This window comes from Perognathus longimembris, chromosome 15 (genome assembly GCF_023159225.1).
Source record: "Perognathus longimembris pacificus isolate PPM17 chromosome 15, ASM2315922v1, whole genome shotgun sequence".
NCBI lineage: Eukaryota > Metazoa > Chordata > Mammalia > Rodentia > Heteromyidae > Perognathus > Perognathus longimembris.
In genome coordinates, this window is record NC_063175.1 from 44,145,904 (window position 1) to 44,164,386 (window position 18,483).

Consider the following 18,483-nt stretch of genomic DNA (forward strand, 5'->3'; position numbering starts at 1 on the left):
GGCAGAGGCTGCTCTTGGTTCTCAGTTCTGAGTTCTGGGTACTTAGCCCAGGACAAGGTAATCACCCACAGGCCTGGGTTTGGAGGTGGAGGCTGTGCTGGTTCTGGTTTGGGGGTTCTTAAATAAAACTCCTTTGCCCCCTTTACCCATGCCCCCATGGATTTTTGTGCTCTCAAGGCATTACACTGGATTGTGGACACAACATCATTAGGAAGTGGCTGGGTAGTTGACTTGGTTAGATTTGTTTTCAGTTAAGTGCACATTACTCTTAGTGTTGGTGTAGATGTCACATACTCCTTGACAGAAGCAGGACATTCTCATTTCTCCCATTTGTCTTTCTGATTCCTCTGAGATCACTAGACCAGGTGTGCTGCACTAGGCAAGGCCTGCGTAAGCAACATGGGAAACACTCATGCAGAGGAGCCCTGGACCTGTGATGGCTCTGAGCTGTCCAGTTCCTCAGGGACTGCAAGAGCAGGTTATATCAAGAATTCAGCAAACTCAGTGACTCCCTGATCACAATACAAATGTCACCAAATGTGGTTAGAACAGAGCTACTTCTGCACGGAATGAGAACAGTTATAATTTGGACAGGTTGTGTTTCTTGATGCCACTTCCTGGAAGAAAATTGAAAGCCTGGGAGGCCACAGTTGTTGTGTGAGGGAAGCTAGGAAAGGTACAGGTAAAACTGAGCACCTACCCAGCTGTAGCAAGTCCCACTCTTGCCCATAACTACCCTGGACAGAGTTAGATGTGGATAGGGCTGCAGGAGCAGCTGTCATCAGGACTCCACCCATTGTGCCTGGATCACAAATTTCTGGCCACACCCTCTGTTATTTCACACTTTTCTCTGACCAATGGGATGCCAGACTTGGGGCCACACCCATATCCTCTGCTGCCTAATAGCCCTGGTATTCCCTCTGTTGGCTTACACCACTCCCAGCCGTTGAGGGAGGTGGAGGTGGCCGAGTGGTGTCAGCGAAAATCAGTGAGTTAAGGGGTATAGTGAGAAAACGACATTGTTAATGATTGTAGATTGTAGATTGTAGTTTGTAGATTGTAGATTGTAGATTGTAGATTATAGATTTCAGACCGCCTGGGAATGTGGCGATTCTGTCTTGCCTGCTGCCCCAGGGCTCGAAGGTCTGAACAATCGAGAGAAAATGAAACAGCTGCAGCAAATCAACGACGGCAAGAAAACCAGCAGAATTGTCCTGCAAGTGCACCTGCACAATTGAACACAAAGAAGAAACCGATCAAGGGCGATCATCCCAAGAGAAACACCACTGGGTATGGTCAATCAACTGAGCCTACTGCCAAAAAGCACGCCTCCCCTGAGCCTGTCCTGCCTTTGTGCAGCTGGAGACCTTCCTCCAGGGTGGAGAGTCTCACAGCTCCCAAGAACACCGAGGAGCTGCAGAGGCACTACCAACACCTGCTGCTTACCCTGCACTCCAGAAAGTTACGAAACCAACAGCTCTCCAGTGAGCTCCACCAACTGAAGAAAGAAAAGAAACACCTGCAGCATGAACACCGAAGAGAGAATTGCAGGAGAGCCCAAGAGAACGAGGCACTGCAAACAGAATTGGAAGCTCACAAGCTAGCCATACAGATGTTGGTTTCTGAAGAACCCAATTTACGCTGTGCCCTGGCTCGCATCCAGCTGGTGGTTAAGGAGAAACTAAGGGAGCAGGAAGGCTCATTTAGTCACCACCCACCACGCCACCAGCGGGCTGCACAGCAGCATGTTGGACAGCAAGAGATAGCATTGTCCCCAGTCACCACCCAACGGGTTGACACTCAAAAAAAGAAGCTCCAGCTCCTGGAAGACCAGGAGAAGAGCAGAATTTCTGATTTGGAGGAAATCAACAGCGAATTACAAAGGAAACTGGAAGTCCTCTGGACCCAAAAGCTCAACATGCAGAGCAGAATTCAGAAGCTGCAAAAGGCATCAGAGGAGCGGGCAGTGCTGAAACGGCAAGTGGACAACCTGAGAAGGGTGGTGAAGACCATGAGGTCAGAAAGGGACAACGTTGCCATGTCCCTGAGGAGGGAGAGTGCCCTGTGGGAGGACATGGTCCAGCAGCCATCCCAAGGGATGAAGCAACAGACAGAGGAGAGAGAGCAAGGGGAGAGGCAGGTGTTGGAGCTGGAGGTCAACCTGGAGGAGGTTAGAGAACACCTGGCAGAGCTGCAGCCCCCTGCAGGACCAGCTCAGGCTGTGCAGCAGCTGCAAACCCAGGCCTTGCAGATGCAGGACGAGTTAAAGGACCTGAAGCAACAGCTGCAATCTCAACTGCAGGAAAACCACAGCCTCCGTCTCCAGAACCTGGAGCAACAGGAGCGGCTGTGGAGACTGGAACAGGCAGCCGAGGAAGCCATTCCTAGGCCTGCCAAGGATCGGGACATGGAGACCGCGACATGCACACATGTGCAAGACAGAGAGATGCAAGACCAGCTGGCCCAGCTGCACGACGCTGCCTACCGGCTGAGCGCTGAGAAGGAGGAGCTCGCCAGCGCCCTGAGCGCAGAGCAAATCCTGAAGAAACAGCTGCAGGAGAAGCTGGAGCAGCAGGAGAAGGATTTCCAGAAATGGAAAGAGGTGGCGAAGAGAGCGAGCCAGGAAGCTCAGGAGCTGCAGGAGCTGCAGGGCCAATACCGGACACAGCTGCAGGAACTCAGAGCCACCTGCGATCAGCACACAGCCTCCAATCGGCAGCTGAGCTCAGAAAAGGAGGCCCTGCAGGAGCACCTGCAGAGGCAGACCCAGCTGCTGGAGCAGCTGAAGCAGGAGCAAATACAGAGCACGTTGCTGGCCCAGACAGAAAGGGAACAGTTGCAGGACACTCTCCAATGCCTGGAAGCAGCATGGCAGCAGAACGAGCAACTGCAGGCCAAGCTGAGCGTCCTGGGTTCCCCTCCAGAAGGCCAAGGAGTGAGTAATGCGGAAGAAAGGGGGGAGGAGGCAACCCCACTCGACGTTACCGTCCCTGACGATGTAGAGAGCCCTCAAGTAATGAGGGATTTTTATCAAAATGCACTCTCAGCTGCTGAAGCCAAAGAGGTAAAACTCCGCCAGCAGCTGCTGGAGCAGCAGGCCCGCTGCAGGTGCCTGGCCAACCTGGGAGCCCAGTGCCAGACCAAGCTGGAGCAGGAGGGCCTCTTCCCCAGGACGAGGACCCACGGCCTGTTTGGGAAGAGGAAGCAGGACACACAGGTGCCCAAGAGGGAGCTGCAAATCTGCTTCAGCCCCGACCTGCCTGACAAGGTGGACTTCCAGAGTGCAGCAGATGGCCTGCAACAGCGATGCAGCCGGCTGTCAGAGCACATCGCCGCCATCGAAAACTCCCTCATTGCCTGCAGAGAGCAGATAGAAACCCTGGAGACCCTGCATCAAGAGAAATGGGAGCAAGTCGATCTACTGTCCCAGGAGAAACAAAAGAAGAAGCAGGAGCTGCAGGAGTTGCTGTTGCAGCTTGCAGGTAAAGTCGTGACATGCCAGGACAAGATGCAGGGAGACACCGAGCCCCCTGCTGCTGACACCACTTCAGACTTGGCAGGCCCCATGAAGACTGAATGTAGCAAGGAGGATGATGGTAGCAAGGATTATGACGTGGAACCATCCACAGTAGAGGCTGAGGGTGCCGTGCCCCCTAGAGCCGTCCACCACACAGCTTGGGGGCATGGGCAATGAACGCCCCATCACGTTCTGGTCCAAACTGAAGAACATGATGAATATCCAATAATTACTCTCAGGAAGGACACAAACAATTACAAATGTGTTACACACATTCTTCCGGACTATTTTCCCTCTCCCTGTCCCCTGACACTGGCTCTGCCAGTGTGGTCACAAGCTCAATTAACGCAGCTGAAATCGAGGAGTCAAAGGCCTGCGGATACAGGCAGAAGAATGGCTCAGAGTCGGACGAGACAACCTAAGTCATATGTCTCTGCGCGTAGAACACAACAAATGCTGAGTGAAATTATATTTCTTTTTGTCAATTTATCAATCATTTATTGACAGATTTTTATCTTAAAGTACATTTTAGTTAACAAACCTATTTACACGGGAATTCATCCCAGTTATTTTACAGATCGTACTTACGAACCACACTCTTAGTCTCCAGTGCAGAGTTGCACTGGATGTGACTATTGGCGGGAAATGGCCCGGCTATTTACACATACACAGTAAACATGTTTGTTTTTCATGTCTGCACAGGACAGCATATTTTTTCTGAAGGGAAAGTATGATGTTTGGGACAAGAGGTAGGATGAAGGTTTTATCTGTGATACTACATTGTTCCTCCAGATTCAAATGATTTGGACATCATCAACTTAGGAATCATCTATGGATATTACAAATCCTCATAAGATAGTTTAATTTAAAAGAATATGATTGCGCAATTTCTGTTTCAATCAATAAAATTGAACATTGGAATGTTTAAGGTGTTTTCATTGGGAGGAAGAAGGGTAGAAGACTGCAAGTTCTATTCTACTGTTTCAGCAAGAGACTATTACTCTTGCCGTAAAATCACAATCATTAGTAAGAATAAGAGGACGTGAAGGAGTAAAGCAGAAAGCTGAAATTTGTAATACATAGTCAATTTATCTGCATATGTATATTTTTAAAGACAAGAAATCATTTGGGTTTATCAGAGAAAAAAAGAAATATGTGTATCTGTTGGATAGATATTTAGGAAGTATTGCAATCTCATTTCCTTATCCCATTTTTTCATCATCCTTATCTAGGGCAGGGACGGGGGGTGTGGCCAGGTGGATTATGATGTCACCTCAGGGAAAGGGGAGGTAACTGCCTCCAGGTCTGCTGCTTACCCAGGTAACTGGGTGGAGACTTAATGAGGTGGGGGCATCTACATGGAGCCTTCCAGGGATGGACCTAGCAGTCATGATTTCATTTGACACTGAGATATCAACCAAGCTAGCACAAGTGGGATGTGACCCGTGTCATGGAGTCATGATTCAGCATCAGGCTCAATGTCCGAGAAAAGGTTTTCCAGCATCTTAGTGGACTGGAACTGGTGAATGTTTGTCCACCTAGCCAGCTCCTTGTTATAAGAGCAGAGGCACCCAGCCTGCAAGTGGTGTGAGAGAGGACAGTTCCCAGGGTGTGTCATGGAAAAACCAGTGGCTAGCACCCAGCACGTGATGACAAAGTCACTGCAGCATGGTGTACACTTGCATCACTTTCTCCTACCTAGAATGATGGCACAATCTTGAGATTTTAATGAGAACTGAATGATAGACCTTGTTAATAAAATTTCTACCTGAAAATATAGTATAGAGTCTAATGATATATTCGTATGCACCTGGGGTGAGGAGGATCTTTAGAGGGCCAGTGAACTAAAAGCCAAAAAGCCTAGATAAATTTTAGGCCGTGAGCAAATGCAGACACTTTTCTTCTCTTAGAATACATTAACATGCTTGAAAACGACACACAATTTGAAGAACCTAACCAGTACGTGGTAATATCTATGTGAAAATTTAATGGACAATTGACTTACAAATATAGACAGAGGATTTAATCAGCATATTTTCAATTATGGCAATTCCATAAAATAGTAATAGACCCCCAAATTCCCTCTCATCTTTTGATTTTTTAAGCAATCATAGCATCCTAGTGGAATCCATTGTTCAACGTCTGTAGTTTTGCTGTATAAACAAACCTACTCTGCTGCTGGTGGTGTCAAATTATAGCACATGTAATAAGGTACAGTGTGTGAGATTTCATAAAAAATGGCTATTATACTCATTTATACAGGTTCTATTGTCCCCCTTTTGATAGTTTTTAGGGTCCATTGTCCTTGCTCCTGAAAAATGAGCTTTGGTGTCAATCTGCAGTTTCACCACTTTTTGTCGCAGCTCTGGTCACAGTGAGACTCCTGAGAGGGCAATTGCCTTGCCATACCTGGGTTTGGGTAAGAACATCAGTGTTACACACTCAACAGTGAAACCACCTGAATGCGAACTTCTCAAACTGCCTCCTGCAATTGAGCAAAAGAGTCCTGCTCAATGAAAATTAGCAAACATTTTAACAAGTAACTCATAGAAAAGGAAAGGCGAACAAAACAATACCATAATTGGATCTCAGTAATTGAGAGAAATATGTTTCACAAGTCTTATCACAGCTAGGTAAAAATATATAAGCACATTTACAGCCAAATAGTGAAATGTGAAAAGGATTTGATGGTCATCATCATAACACCACATATCTTATGGTTAGTAAATATCTTATGTAAAAACTAGAAAAGAAAATTTTGGTCCTATTACTTATTTATATAACTGAAATTATGCCTATCAAATACTATTAAGTGAAAACACATTATTCTGCAGTGTGCCTGATTATATTTTTCAATAAAAGAAAAAAAGGAAAATGTAATCTGAATTCATATATATTCCTGATCTGCATATTAATTTCTAGATGACATGAGAGTAATCATCTCAGACTTATAACCTCTCCTTATTCTTCACTTTCAAGCCCTCCACTATATATGATTCAGATTAGGTCATCCAAAGCATTTATCTAAAAAAGGAACATCATCCCGAGCCTAAAGAAGTGAGTGGAAACTGAATTTAAAATATCTTTCCTTCTTGTTTTCTCAAGATAAAAATGAAATTGTCTACATACAACAACCACTGGGAATAGTGGGTAAAACACAGCAGCTACCCTAATTCTTCAAACTCACCATTCTTATTGACAATACATTTAAGGCATAAATTAGAAGAATCTCCAAACACTACCAACATCACCCCAGAGTCACCATCTGCCTCTGCCACAATGGACTTCAAGAGAATAATTGACTAAAGAGAGATTATTCACTCCCATTACTCCCATTTGCTGTTCAAAAGACCTTTGCTAAGGTTTATGTACATTTGCCAGATTTTAAGAGGTATTCCTAGAGTTGGGAACTAAATTGTAAAACAACTTCGACATCATTATTTCAAATGTTTAATTTTTGTCTTCCTACATGATATTTATTAGAAGGTATTTTCCTCCAGTGTGATTAGGAGCAAATTCACATATTGGTTCCTTTCCCTGGCTATTAAAAGTTGTTTTCCTAGCAGAGATCATCAAAATGAGCTTGGTATCAAACATCACCTAGAGTCTGTTGAACATTAACGTTGACCTGGATTTCAATAAAAGGAGATAAAATGAACATGAACTGATTTCAGGTTAAAAAATAAACATTCCAGAGACAATGCCGGAGTAGATCAAAAGGAGCCACTCAATTCAGTCTAATTTAAAATGAATGTATATCCTTCATTGTCATACCCTGGCCTTATATTTTGAGATGATGAATAAAATTTCAATATCTGTGTAAATCCTATATGAATTTTTATGACTATCAATATATATCAGCTTTCATATGTTTAGTCAATTAGAAATAGGTGCCTTCATATACACTAAGACCAATGGGATATGTTCAATCCCATATTAAGGATTTTATCTTTCGGGCTGGAAGTATGGAGTAGTGGCAAGAGTGCTTGCCTCCTATACATGAAGCCCTGGGTTCAATTCCACTGCACCACACATATAGAACACGGCCAGAAGTGGCACTGTGGCTCACGTGGCAGAGTGCTCGCCTTGAGCAAAAGGAAGTCAGGAACTGTGCTCAGGCCCTGAGTTCAAGCATCAGGACTGGTAAAAAAAAAAAAAAAAGGCACAGGATTTTATCTTTCATATCAGTCAACCAAACTTTTAAAAGAAATGGACGAGTGCTCATTCAGTAGTGATGGGTTGTAGTGTAAATTGAAGATATGCTGAACTATATGTAATATATTTGAACTGTTCACATTGTAGATTAGTGGAGGCTAAGGTGTACTCGGAATATTACATGAATCAAACATCTAACAAGAAGTTAATTTTATAATGAACTGTAGAGCATCTCCTAAAATTCATTGCAATACCTATATCCAAAACCACAATCATACGCTCGTCCGTGGAGTGTCTGATTTCCCCCCAGCATGATCACTTGGCTACCTGGATGCTGCACCTCACTGCTGCCGACTGGCAAACTGACAGAGGAATTCCTCGCTATCACCACCCTTTACAACGATCGTGATTTGGGGAACAATTTCCAGTGAGCACACATGACTCACACCATCATAAAGTGAAAAAAACTCCCATGAAATCACGAGAACTGTCAAAAACTGTCAGATTACAAAGTTGCAAGTGAGGAATCTCAGGATTATACCGAGAGGTAGAGAGTCAAATTCACCACATATGAAACTACTAGGGGGAAACGTCAAGAACATAATTCTGAGTAGCCGGGGGTAACTTTATAAAGAAAAGAAATTAGAAAGCTAAAGATCCAGTTTTTCTTGGAGATGGCAGAAAAACGTGAACCCAGGAAAAATTATGGAGATTTGAATTAGTAGATGGACAAGGTTTGAAATAACAGAAATGAGACTATCATACCATTTTGCTAAGCATAGTTATGATCAATTTCCTGTTTTACTTTTTTTTCCGGTGAGACTTTAAAGACTTTAAAATTCTAAATTTGTCTCTCAAACTAATGGCCTTGATTGGAGGCAAAGGCCATATCATAATTCAATTAGCACTCATTTTTCTGCTGTGATGTCACCTAATGCAGATGGCTGGTTTTCCCTTCAATTGTTTATATCTTCAGTCCATAGATGTAAAGTATATATAATTATTTTATAGCCTACTTCATTCTCAAAGTCAGACTAGTCTCTGAAACACTCTGACACTACAGCATCCTCCTTCATGATTTTCTTTTCTTTGTGATTCTACTACATTCTTACCTGACTTCACCAAATAAACCATGGAAGTGATAGTTGTCACTTTGCAGCCACTCCACTCCAAATCCACCTCTCAATTGCTTATTCGTGATACAGAAATCTCTCTCCCATGGCAGTCTCTGGGGAAGAAAGGTGCCCTCTAGTTTCAACTATGTTACCTGCTCCTACTGTGCTAGGCTGGTACTTACTCCAATTCCTCAGCAAAAGCTATCCCTGCCAGTGAGTTCCCTCCTGAAGGCAGTTAGGCCAGTGAATCCACGGGCATCCCCCACAAACTTTCTCAAAATGAGTTTCATAATGTGCTCCAGCTAATATCGGGCTTCATCCTGGCAGTAACTTGCTACTGAAGATTTCACAGTCTAGCGATCTTGGCTCCATGACTTCAAAAAAAGCCTTTGCCTGAGACACTCAAAAAATAAAAATAAAAAAAAAACTCCTATGCTTTCCAAAGAGCTCTAATCTCCTCAATATTAGATCAACAATCTTATTATTGTGATTTTTTAGTGGTTAAAAGGGAACCAATGCTTAAAACGTGATAGACAACTGTCAGCTTTCATAGTTAGGACCACCAATTGAGAGCAAAGCCAAAACCTCTATCTGGGGTGAGGTGGGAAAGAATGATGGAATGACTAGGAAAAACAAGTGTTTCTGCTTACATGTCTCTATTGATCTTCAACAGATCTTAATGACCAGTTTCTCCTACTTTTGCTCTCAAAGATCAGCACTATTAGCTATGATAGAAATGGCTCTGGGCATGATCCTAAAAAGAAATCATACTTGTTAATTCAAAGACAACATAAAAGAACTTTCTACCACTAGTAAGGTTCTTCCACATCTAATAAGTAGCCAGATTCTTCCAAACAGCCAGTTATTTAATTCTGAAGAAAAACACATTTCCTGACACTCAATGTCTCACTTGTTTTTCATCCAGATGAATTAGCATCTTGTACACACTTTGTATGCATTTCCACTTTGGAGAGGCTGACATTTTGTAGATAACATTGTCTTACCATTGATAAGTAAGATAATGTGCAAATACGTGGAAGCACAATAGTTTTCATTTCCAACTCAAAAAATATATATAATAAGCAGAATTTGTGGCTACAAAGAGAAGGGAAGGATGGGCCAAGTGATTTGTAGTCTACGTTTCACTTTTAGGATTTACATTCTGAGAGATTAGACTTTGATCATCAATTAATGTGGCTTTCTTTCCTCTTAGGTTTAAGCTTCTGTGCACGTTGGTAGATTAGAATACACAGTTTTTAAACTCCAACTAGTGAACTTTAAAGGCATATCTAGATATTAACTTACTTTAATATGATAGTTTCTTTCTTTCTTATGACTTATAAAATAACATAAAATACTTTATAAAGTTTCTAAATGTGAATGCTGCTTCACATTAAAGTAGAATTAGGCTTTAATCTCACAAACCTTTCTTGAATTGATAATGAATTACTCATGTATTACTTTGTTTCTTTTTAGCAACTTATTTTCATTTCCTGAATGCAGATTTGTACACACACACACACACACACACACACACACACACACACACACGAAAGTCCTGTCAAGATGTCATCGTTTAGTTGTTGTTGTTTTGTTTTGTTGTGTTTTTTTTGTCAGTGGTGGGACTTGAACTCAAACCCTTGCTGCTTTCCCTAAGCTCTTTTGAGCCACAGCACCACTCCACTTTGGGTTTTCTGGTGCATAATCCAAGTTATAAATTTCACAGACTTTCCTGCCCAGGCTGGCTTTGAACCCTGATCCTCAGATGTCAGCCTCCTGAATAGCTAGGATTATGATATAAGCCAGTAGTGCCTGGCAATATTTTTATTCTCTTTTCACCTGCTTTTAGTTCTTGAAGTTAAAGATAAAGGAGATTAATAAAAATACAAGTAGGAATTTGAGCAAAAGGGCCTTATATATTGAATAAGAAGATTTATTTCAGGAGTTCTAAAGATAAACTAAGGATGGTTATTCTACTCATTACTGTGAGGTCATTTTTAGCCTAGATCTAAGAATCAGTCCTTTAGTTGTGTCCTGGGCAAAGTGCTTTCTTCTAAAGCTATGAGCTACAGAATACCCTTCCTCATCTGGAGGCCAACAGACAGACAGTTCAAAATACAGACAACTGTAAGCATAAACACACAGGCATACACACACAAACATACACACACACACACACAACACACACACACAAAAGAAAAAACTTGGGGCATAAATCTATAAAATTATTCTCATATGTGCCCTTTTTCACCCTATACTGCATTATTGACCTCCTCAACACGATAATGGCCTCACAAAGCACAAAGAGATAGTCTCCCCCTACTGTTTTCTGCACCAAGAGAACTCTCTAGAAGGGTGACACATGCTATGGTCACTAGCACGTAATGAATATGCTGCAATCATAAACACAGAACGTGGAAGAACAAACAAATAAATATTGGAGAGCTCCTAAAATACCTGCAAAGGACAAGTAAATGGGAGTAGGTGAGTCCCCTCAAGCTCCCTAGAAAGTCGTGGCAGAACTTAGTGCAGGTCACCTCCAAGTCATTTCTCTTTGCAGCAGTGGTGCTTTGGCTACCTTCAGCTTTTAGTAGTCTTCTTGTCTTCCTTCAGTAATTGAATCATACAGAAATTTGTTCCTCACTAACTAGGCTAATCCTTGCCAAATATGGACTCTTGAAAAGAATTGTTATCACCCATTAACAAATAGTGAGATAGGTTAATACCTGAGAGATGAGTAGGAGAGAGAATGAAATGTGCTCACTGACTTGTGGTGGCAAAGGAATCTGAGGAAGGGGAGAGATTTGAGCCCCAGAGGCAAAGTTGGGAAAGATCCAGGCAGGCCATCATGTCCTGACCAACCTGCTCACTGATGTGGAAATCTCAATATTCATGTCTCTTTTGAGACATCTAGTTCATCTCACCATCAGTCCATCTCACTTTCTTCTGGGCAGGGAATTCTCAACTCACTGGAATAGCGCAGCTCATTAGGCTACACCGCGTGAGGAATCATCAGTACACTCTTGGGCAATTGAGAAAAGATATGTTATATATCTACAAATATAGCAAAACTAAAGCAGCAGAGTGAGGAAGGTCATTTTCTCAACAGATTTTCCCCCCACAGGTAACTTTAGGGAGACTTTCCTTTCCCCCAAACTCTGCCCAGGAACTGGGGGACGGCACTCTACTATTCAATCTTCCTAGAAACCAAATAGCTATTGCAATGTGTGCTAAGAGTAGAGATGTTAAATAAGATGTTGCATACAAACAGGAAGCAGCTAGAAATAAAATAGTCCTAAGATTTTAGTGGCGATTTTACATTTGCTTAATTTACTCCCATAAACTTCATTCTCAAGTAGATTTGCTGGCATATTCAAATTTTCATGATGGATGCTCCTTGAGTTCTTCCCTTTGTCCTAGCTCCTTATTACTAAATTTTACATGAAAAATTACTTACCTGACTACAGGACCCTATAACTAAGTATATACTATATAGAAACAGTTGAGAGTTTTGAACAGATTTTTGGCTGTGTGTAATTTGTATGTTCTCTGCCTTCAATATCATGAAAGCTATCTCTGAAGTCACACTGATTACATGTAGCAATAACGCAGAAATCCCAGTGTCTGGATTGGGCCATTTGCATTTTGTCTGTAAGGTTGATGAGCTAATAAACTGTCCTGAGCAAGAAAATGACATGGGAGGATGTTTTAAGAATATTAATCTCGTGATGCTGGAAGAGATATTTTTGAAGAACGAAATTGTTGGTAAAATAGGAGAAAAAAATCATCTAACTGACAAAGCCTTTATGGGGATTGGGAATAAAATAAAAAGAGGACAGTTCTAAAAATATCAAAGAAAGCAATCCAAAGAAGGCTCTAGTGGAATAATGACAGGCAACTGTGTAATAGAGCTATGGAAAGCAAAGACATAGTTGAATTTTAAAACTTCTCTGTGATGATTAATTTTTTTTTTAATTTCACTGGACCTTAGATTGCCTAGACATTTGGTGGCATATTGTTCTGGATAGGAATTCTAGAGGGTCTTGATGAGAAACATTTGAACGAGTAGACTGAATACAGCAGGTCACCCTCCCTGAGGCAATTCTCATCCCAGTAACTGAAGCCCTGAAGAGGAAAAGAAAAAGACAAAAAGCCCCAGTAATGAGGAACTCCTCTGTGCTAATCCTAGCTACACAGGAGGCTGAGATCTGAGGATCATGGTTCAAAGCCAGCCCAAGCAGGAAAGACCATGAGATGCTTATCTCCAATTGGCAACCCGAAAACTGGAAGTGACACTGTGTCTCAAGTGGTAGAGTGCTAGCCTTGAGCTGAAGAGCTCAGAGATTGTACCCAGGCCCAGCTCTTTGCGTTGAGCCTGTCATGTTTCTGATGAGCATTTGTGCTGTCAGCTTTCCCTGTGTGGGGGCCTTTGGTCACGGCTGAAACTGCACCTTTTCTTTTCTAAGTGTCTAGTTTGGCAAACTGCAACTATTAGGAATTTTCAGTCTCTATCATTATGTGATGTGAGAAAATTAATAAGGTTTCCTTTGAATAAAACTCACTCTATATATACAACCAACTGTTCCTCTAGAGAACTCTAACACATTCCCTGACCCTGAGATTTTTTTTAAAGTTTTACTATAAAGGTGATGCACAGAGGGCTTATAGTTACCTTAGTCAGAGAAAGCGTACCTTTCTTTTTGGACAATGTCACCCCTTCCCTCACTCTCTCCTACTTTGTCCCTCCCATTCTCACCCACAAGTTATATAGTTCAACACAATGTCCAGTGAGTGTCACTCTTTGTCCTTCCATTTCTATGCCTCCCTTTATACTCAGATAAATGTGGATAAAAAAGAACAAAAAGAAACAAAAAACAGCAAAAAGAAAACAACCTCGTGCACATTTACATTATATAGCTCATTATTTAAGTGTATTTTCTTTTTTCCTGGTGATTGTTTAAAAAACCTATTTTATATTCTAGCAAATATATTATATATTTTTTATTTTGTTATATTTATGTATTTATACTTTATTTATTTAAATATTTATATTTTAGGAAATATTTCTGTCATAAATATTACATAGTTAATTTATTTGCTTTTATAATGTTAAGAAAAGATAGAAGATAAGGACTGAGGACATAATTATCCTTAGATGTAGTGTTTAAACACAAACTAAGGATTCTTTGAGTTATCCTATGATAAAGGAGTAGCAAATGCATAATAGGATCCAGAACTCAAAGGATAAATCTAAAAAAACTAAAAAAAAAAAAAAACAGGACGTTATGGAACCCTGAAATTCAATTAGAAGAAGAAAGGAATGAGCTGGCTAAGGAAGCTAAGAAGGAGTGGCTAGAACCGCAGTTGGGACATGGTGAACCTAAAGCCAAGCATAAAGTAGCAATAATAATTGGCAACTATTATTATTAGAAAAATCTAGCTTGTCAATCCTGTAAGAAACACCACCATTCACAATATCTCTGAGAGGGAAAACATGTTCTATATTTTCTTAAATTGAGGATCACTGAAAAAATGATGTTTTCGTTTTCTTCATTTTATGATATCTTTTACCTACTGCCATGTACCATTCAGATTTCATGAATAACTAAGGATATTCTCTTTCTTCCAATACACTAAAATATAAGCATATCATCTTTAATCCCATTAAGAATGACCTTTGTAACCAACGATATTTAATTATTGAACTTATTATTGAACTTTACTTATTGGCTTCCTTTTTATATCCCATACCTAAATCCTCCTAAATCATGAAATACCATACATGCTGTCACTGGAAACTCACTTTTGAAAGGGAATGCATTATTTCTTTCATTTACGACTTGATAACTCAAATAAAATATTTGGTCGATTGTATTTGTTAATTCCATTATTAATATTTAGGGATATAACAATGTATTATTTGTTAAAATTTTATAAAGAAGTAATAAATAAATCAGTAATCTGAGCGCTGATCCATGAATCTACCCATTTTTTGTTGCCTAGGATGGATAACCTTTCTTAACTCCAAATTGCCAAGATGGAAATTCTTAATTTCCGTCTCTGTGAATATCCAATAGGAACCCGAATTTTATGTCCCAGAGGTAACCTTTGGTCTCAGTGTGTGAATATCTAGAGACCTGTATGGTTTAGGAGAGGATCACACTGTCTCAATAGCTAGGTGCATATCATCATATAAAATGGCATTTACCAAAATGAAGTGCAAGAAATGGAAATAGGAGGTTTTTTGTTCTTGTTTTCGGTACCTTTTGCCTTGTAAGTTTATCTGTTTGGGGGAGAGTAAGAGGTAAAGGGTGCACAAATGCAGCAGTGACACTCACTAGACACTATGCTGAAAACGAACTTTACAACTTCTGGGAAAGGCAAAGGGACGCAGTGACACTGTTCAAAAGGAAATGTACTCATTATTTGGTTTATGTATCTGTAACTGTTGTACATCACCTTTACAATAACAATAAAAATATATGCATATTTTTACAGGATAAACTTTAGATTCTACTCTCAACCTGCTTGGCTACAGTTTCTCATTTGGGTCTGTGGAACTTAGGAACTATGTCCAACACCTTTGTTTAGAATCATACCCAACTTCTTTGTTTGATTCATTTTCCATATTTACAATGGCTTTTTTTTTGTTTAGAAATTAAAAAATTTGGGGTGGGAATGTGGCTTAGTGGTAGAGTGCTTGTCTAGCATGCATGAAGCCCTGATTCCTCAGCACCACATAGCAGAAAAAACAGGAAGTGGCTCTGTGGCTCAAGTGATACAGTGTTAGCCTTGAGCAAAAGAAGTCAAGCACAGTGCACAGGCCCTGAGTCCAAGCCCCGGGACTAGAAAAAAAAATTCTCATTTTTCATCCTATCTCTTGTTTCTGCCTTCACTTTTACATGGCTATAATCTTATACCTGGACTATTGCTAGAGTCTACCTATACTCTTCACCCCTTCTTCTTTATTTCCCACAGCACAGAGGACTGTGACTACATTACAGTGGTGTCACTCTGATCTTGGTCTCCAAGGCTCCCTCCTGGCTGCCAACTCCTTATAGTATGCAATTAGCCTGTATCATTTTTATCAGCTCAGAATGCTCTTCAGCTGTACTGTTCTCTTGCTTTTCTCAAGCATTTTTTTCCAAATATATATATATATTTACACATATATATATTTAAAGACATTTAAGTGTAAGAAAAATACAGAATAAACCTCTCTGATAGGCATTAGGTTATATATGATCCTCCATGCTTAAGAAGTGAGCTGATAGGGAACCAGTGCCATTTCCTTTGAAAACAACACATATAATCAATCAATTTAACTGAAATGATATTATGGAAATCATCGCTATTGGTTATGACAGTGCGAGTAGGTGATGATCTACCGCATGGTAGATCAGTTTCTTTACCATCTCTCCACTGCTTGCTGCCTGCTAGAATAAAAGCCACTTAAAGCAGACTTCACTTAGTCAAGTAGGCTTATGAAAATTCAGTCTGATGAGCAGGTAACAGATCCATCAATGAAAGGTCAATCCAACAGTTACCTCAAGATTAATTCTGCAATCAGTCCACATTGACAAGAATACAGAATATAACTAGAGTCTGTATGTAAAAAGATGTGATCACCGAAACAAAATATAAGGACCTGTTTTACCTCTATAAATACAGGAAATAAAATATTTCCAATGGAATTCTGATGACAGCGAATAGTCATCCATATTTTAGTCTAACATATTTTATCATGTTTGGTATCCTATGAATTTCTTACATAAGTGTATTTTGTTATTTTTCTTCCAAGCAATAGCTAATCATCTTGTAAATGATCTGAACATAACAGCCAAATAAAATTGATTCAATAAATACCAAGAACAAAGTATTCCACAAGATGGCTGGAGGGTTCACACACACACACACACACACACACACACACACACACACACGCACACGTATGTATGTATGTATATATATATATTTATATTTCACAATGGAACCCATTGTGACATGTCAATATGTCTAGGTTAAAGTACAAAGATAGAGAAGCATACTAAATAAATTTGAGTAAAATACTAAGAATTGACTATTAATTTTAAATAGAGATGACTATGTACCTAATGAAAGACTTTGAAATATGGGAAAGTCTTTGAAATTACAGTACTGAAATAAAGCCATGATCACAGCACATTTCTACACACTGTCTTAAAATTATCAATTTACTAAGTGAATTTCCTACGGAGTACCCCCTGTGGTCACTGTATATGATTTTGGTACACTATATATTGTATGTATGTTTATCTGAGCTACAGAAAGGAAAGAAAAATTAGGGAGGGTGTAACAAATAGTATAAGTAATGTACTCACTACGTTGTTATGTAACTGTAACCCCTTTGTACATCACCTTGACAATGAAATTTAAAAAATTATCAACAATACAAAATCTGAAAGCTCTATCAACCATCTTCATCACACTGATATTTATAACACACATCATGTTTTTTTTCTCAGTAGAATTTTCTCATGGAATATTCACAAGGATAGAATGTATATTGAGCCATAAAACAACTTTAAAACTATGAGAATAGTAATAATGCAGACTATGTTCTTAGACTTCTTGGAATTAACCTAGAAATTAATGTCAGAAAGATATTTGGGAAATTCACAGATATATAGAAATTCATTAATTTTGTGAAATATTCATTTTCCTTTTAGGTCCTCTAAGATAGCATGGAGCATTTGTAAAACAACACTCTACTTATTTCTGAATTTCCCATATTTCAATGTCTTTCATTAGGTACATAAGCATCTAATCTTTCTTTACTTTATAAAAATGTTTATGAATTATTGATAATTCAAACTAAGTCTGGGCTATTGTTCATACTGTCAAATAAGAATTTGGCAATCTATAAAATTTTGAAACTACCAAAAATTTTACTTCAGTGAAAAGTACATTATATATACTAGATATTTATTAAGTAATTTTAATAATAGAATACAAGTTATAAAATGACTCTAGCTTTACTGTGTACATCTGTAGCCCAAACTGTATATAACCTAAGAAGAAATAATTATCGCCAATTTCATTTGCAATGAAGTGGCTCTTAATTTCTCATTTGGCATCCACCAAGCCCCTATTAATTACTTATATACTTTCAATTTTCTGTACTTTGTAATTAATTTGTGTCACTTGATATGAGGTAAAGTAATAAAACTGTATAGTTCATAAATGTATCCTTCTTATACATTTTCTTATACAGCTTTATTGTCAAAGTGTGATACAGAGGGGTTACAGATTCATATGAAAGGCAGTGAGTACATTTCTTGTTCTACTTGTTACTTCCTCCCTCATTCCCCCACCCCCCCCCCCGCCTTCCCTTTCCCTTCTCCCTGCAGCAGTTGTGCAGTTGGTTTACACCAAATGGTTTCTAAGTGTTGCTTTTTGAATGGTTTGTCTTTTTGTTCTTTGTCTCTCAATTTTGGTATTCCCTCTCCCTTCCCCAGTAATATTACCGGTATAAACAGTATCCAGGGTACACGGGTGTAATACAGTGGTAGCAAGGGTACAGCCACAGGAAGGGACTACAAGAGAAACAAAACTAAACAAATCACTCAAACAGAGAAAGAAAAAGAGGGGAAAAAAAGTAGTACAAGTTAAGATGGCATGTTGAGAATAATTACAACAGTGCTATAGCCCTTGTTT

At 39.9% G+C, this 18,483-nt stretch overlaps 1 protein-coding gene across 1 annotated transcript; it reads left to right on the forward strand.

Annotated features, from left to right (window-relative positions):
- The first annotated feature begins 751 nt into the window (after positions 1-751).
- On the forward strand, positions 752-3,694 carry LOC125363940 (golgin subfamily A member 2-like). Its single transcript, XM_048363276.1, has 4 exons — positions 752-988; positions 1,085-2,077; positions 2,171-3,097; positions 3,200-3,694. Exons 1-4 carry the CDS (start codon positions 752-754, stop codon positions 3,692-3,694), a joined length of 2,652 nt encoding a protein of 883 aa, XP_048219233.1.
- The last annotated feature ends 14,789 nt before the right edge of the window (positions 3,695-18,483 follow it).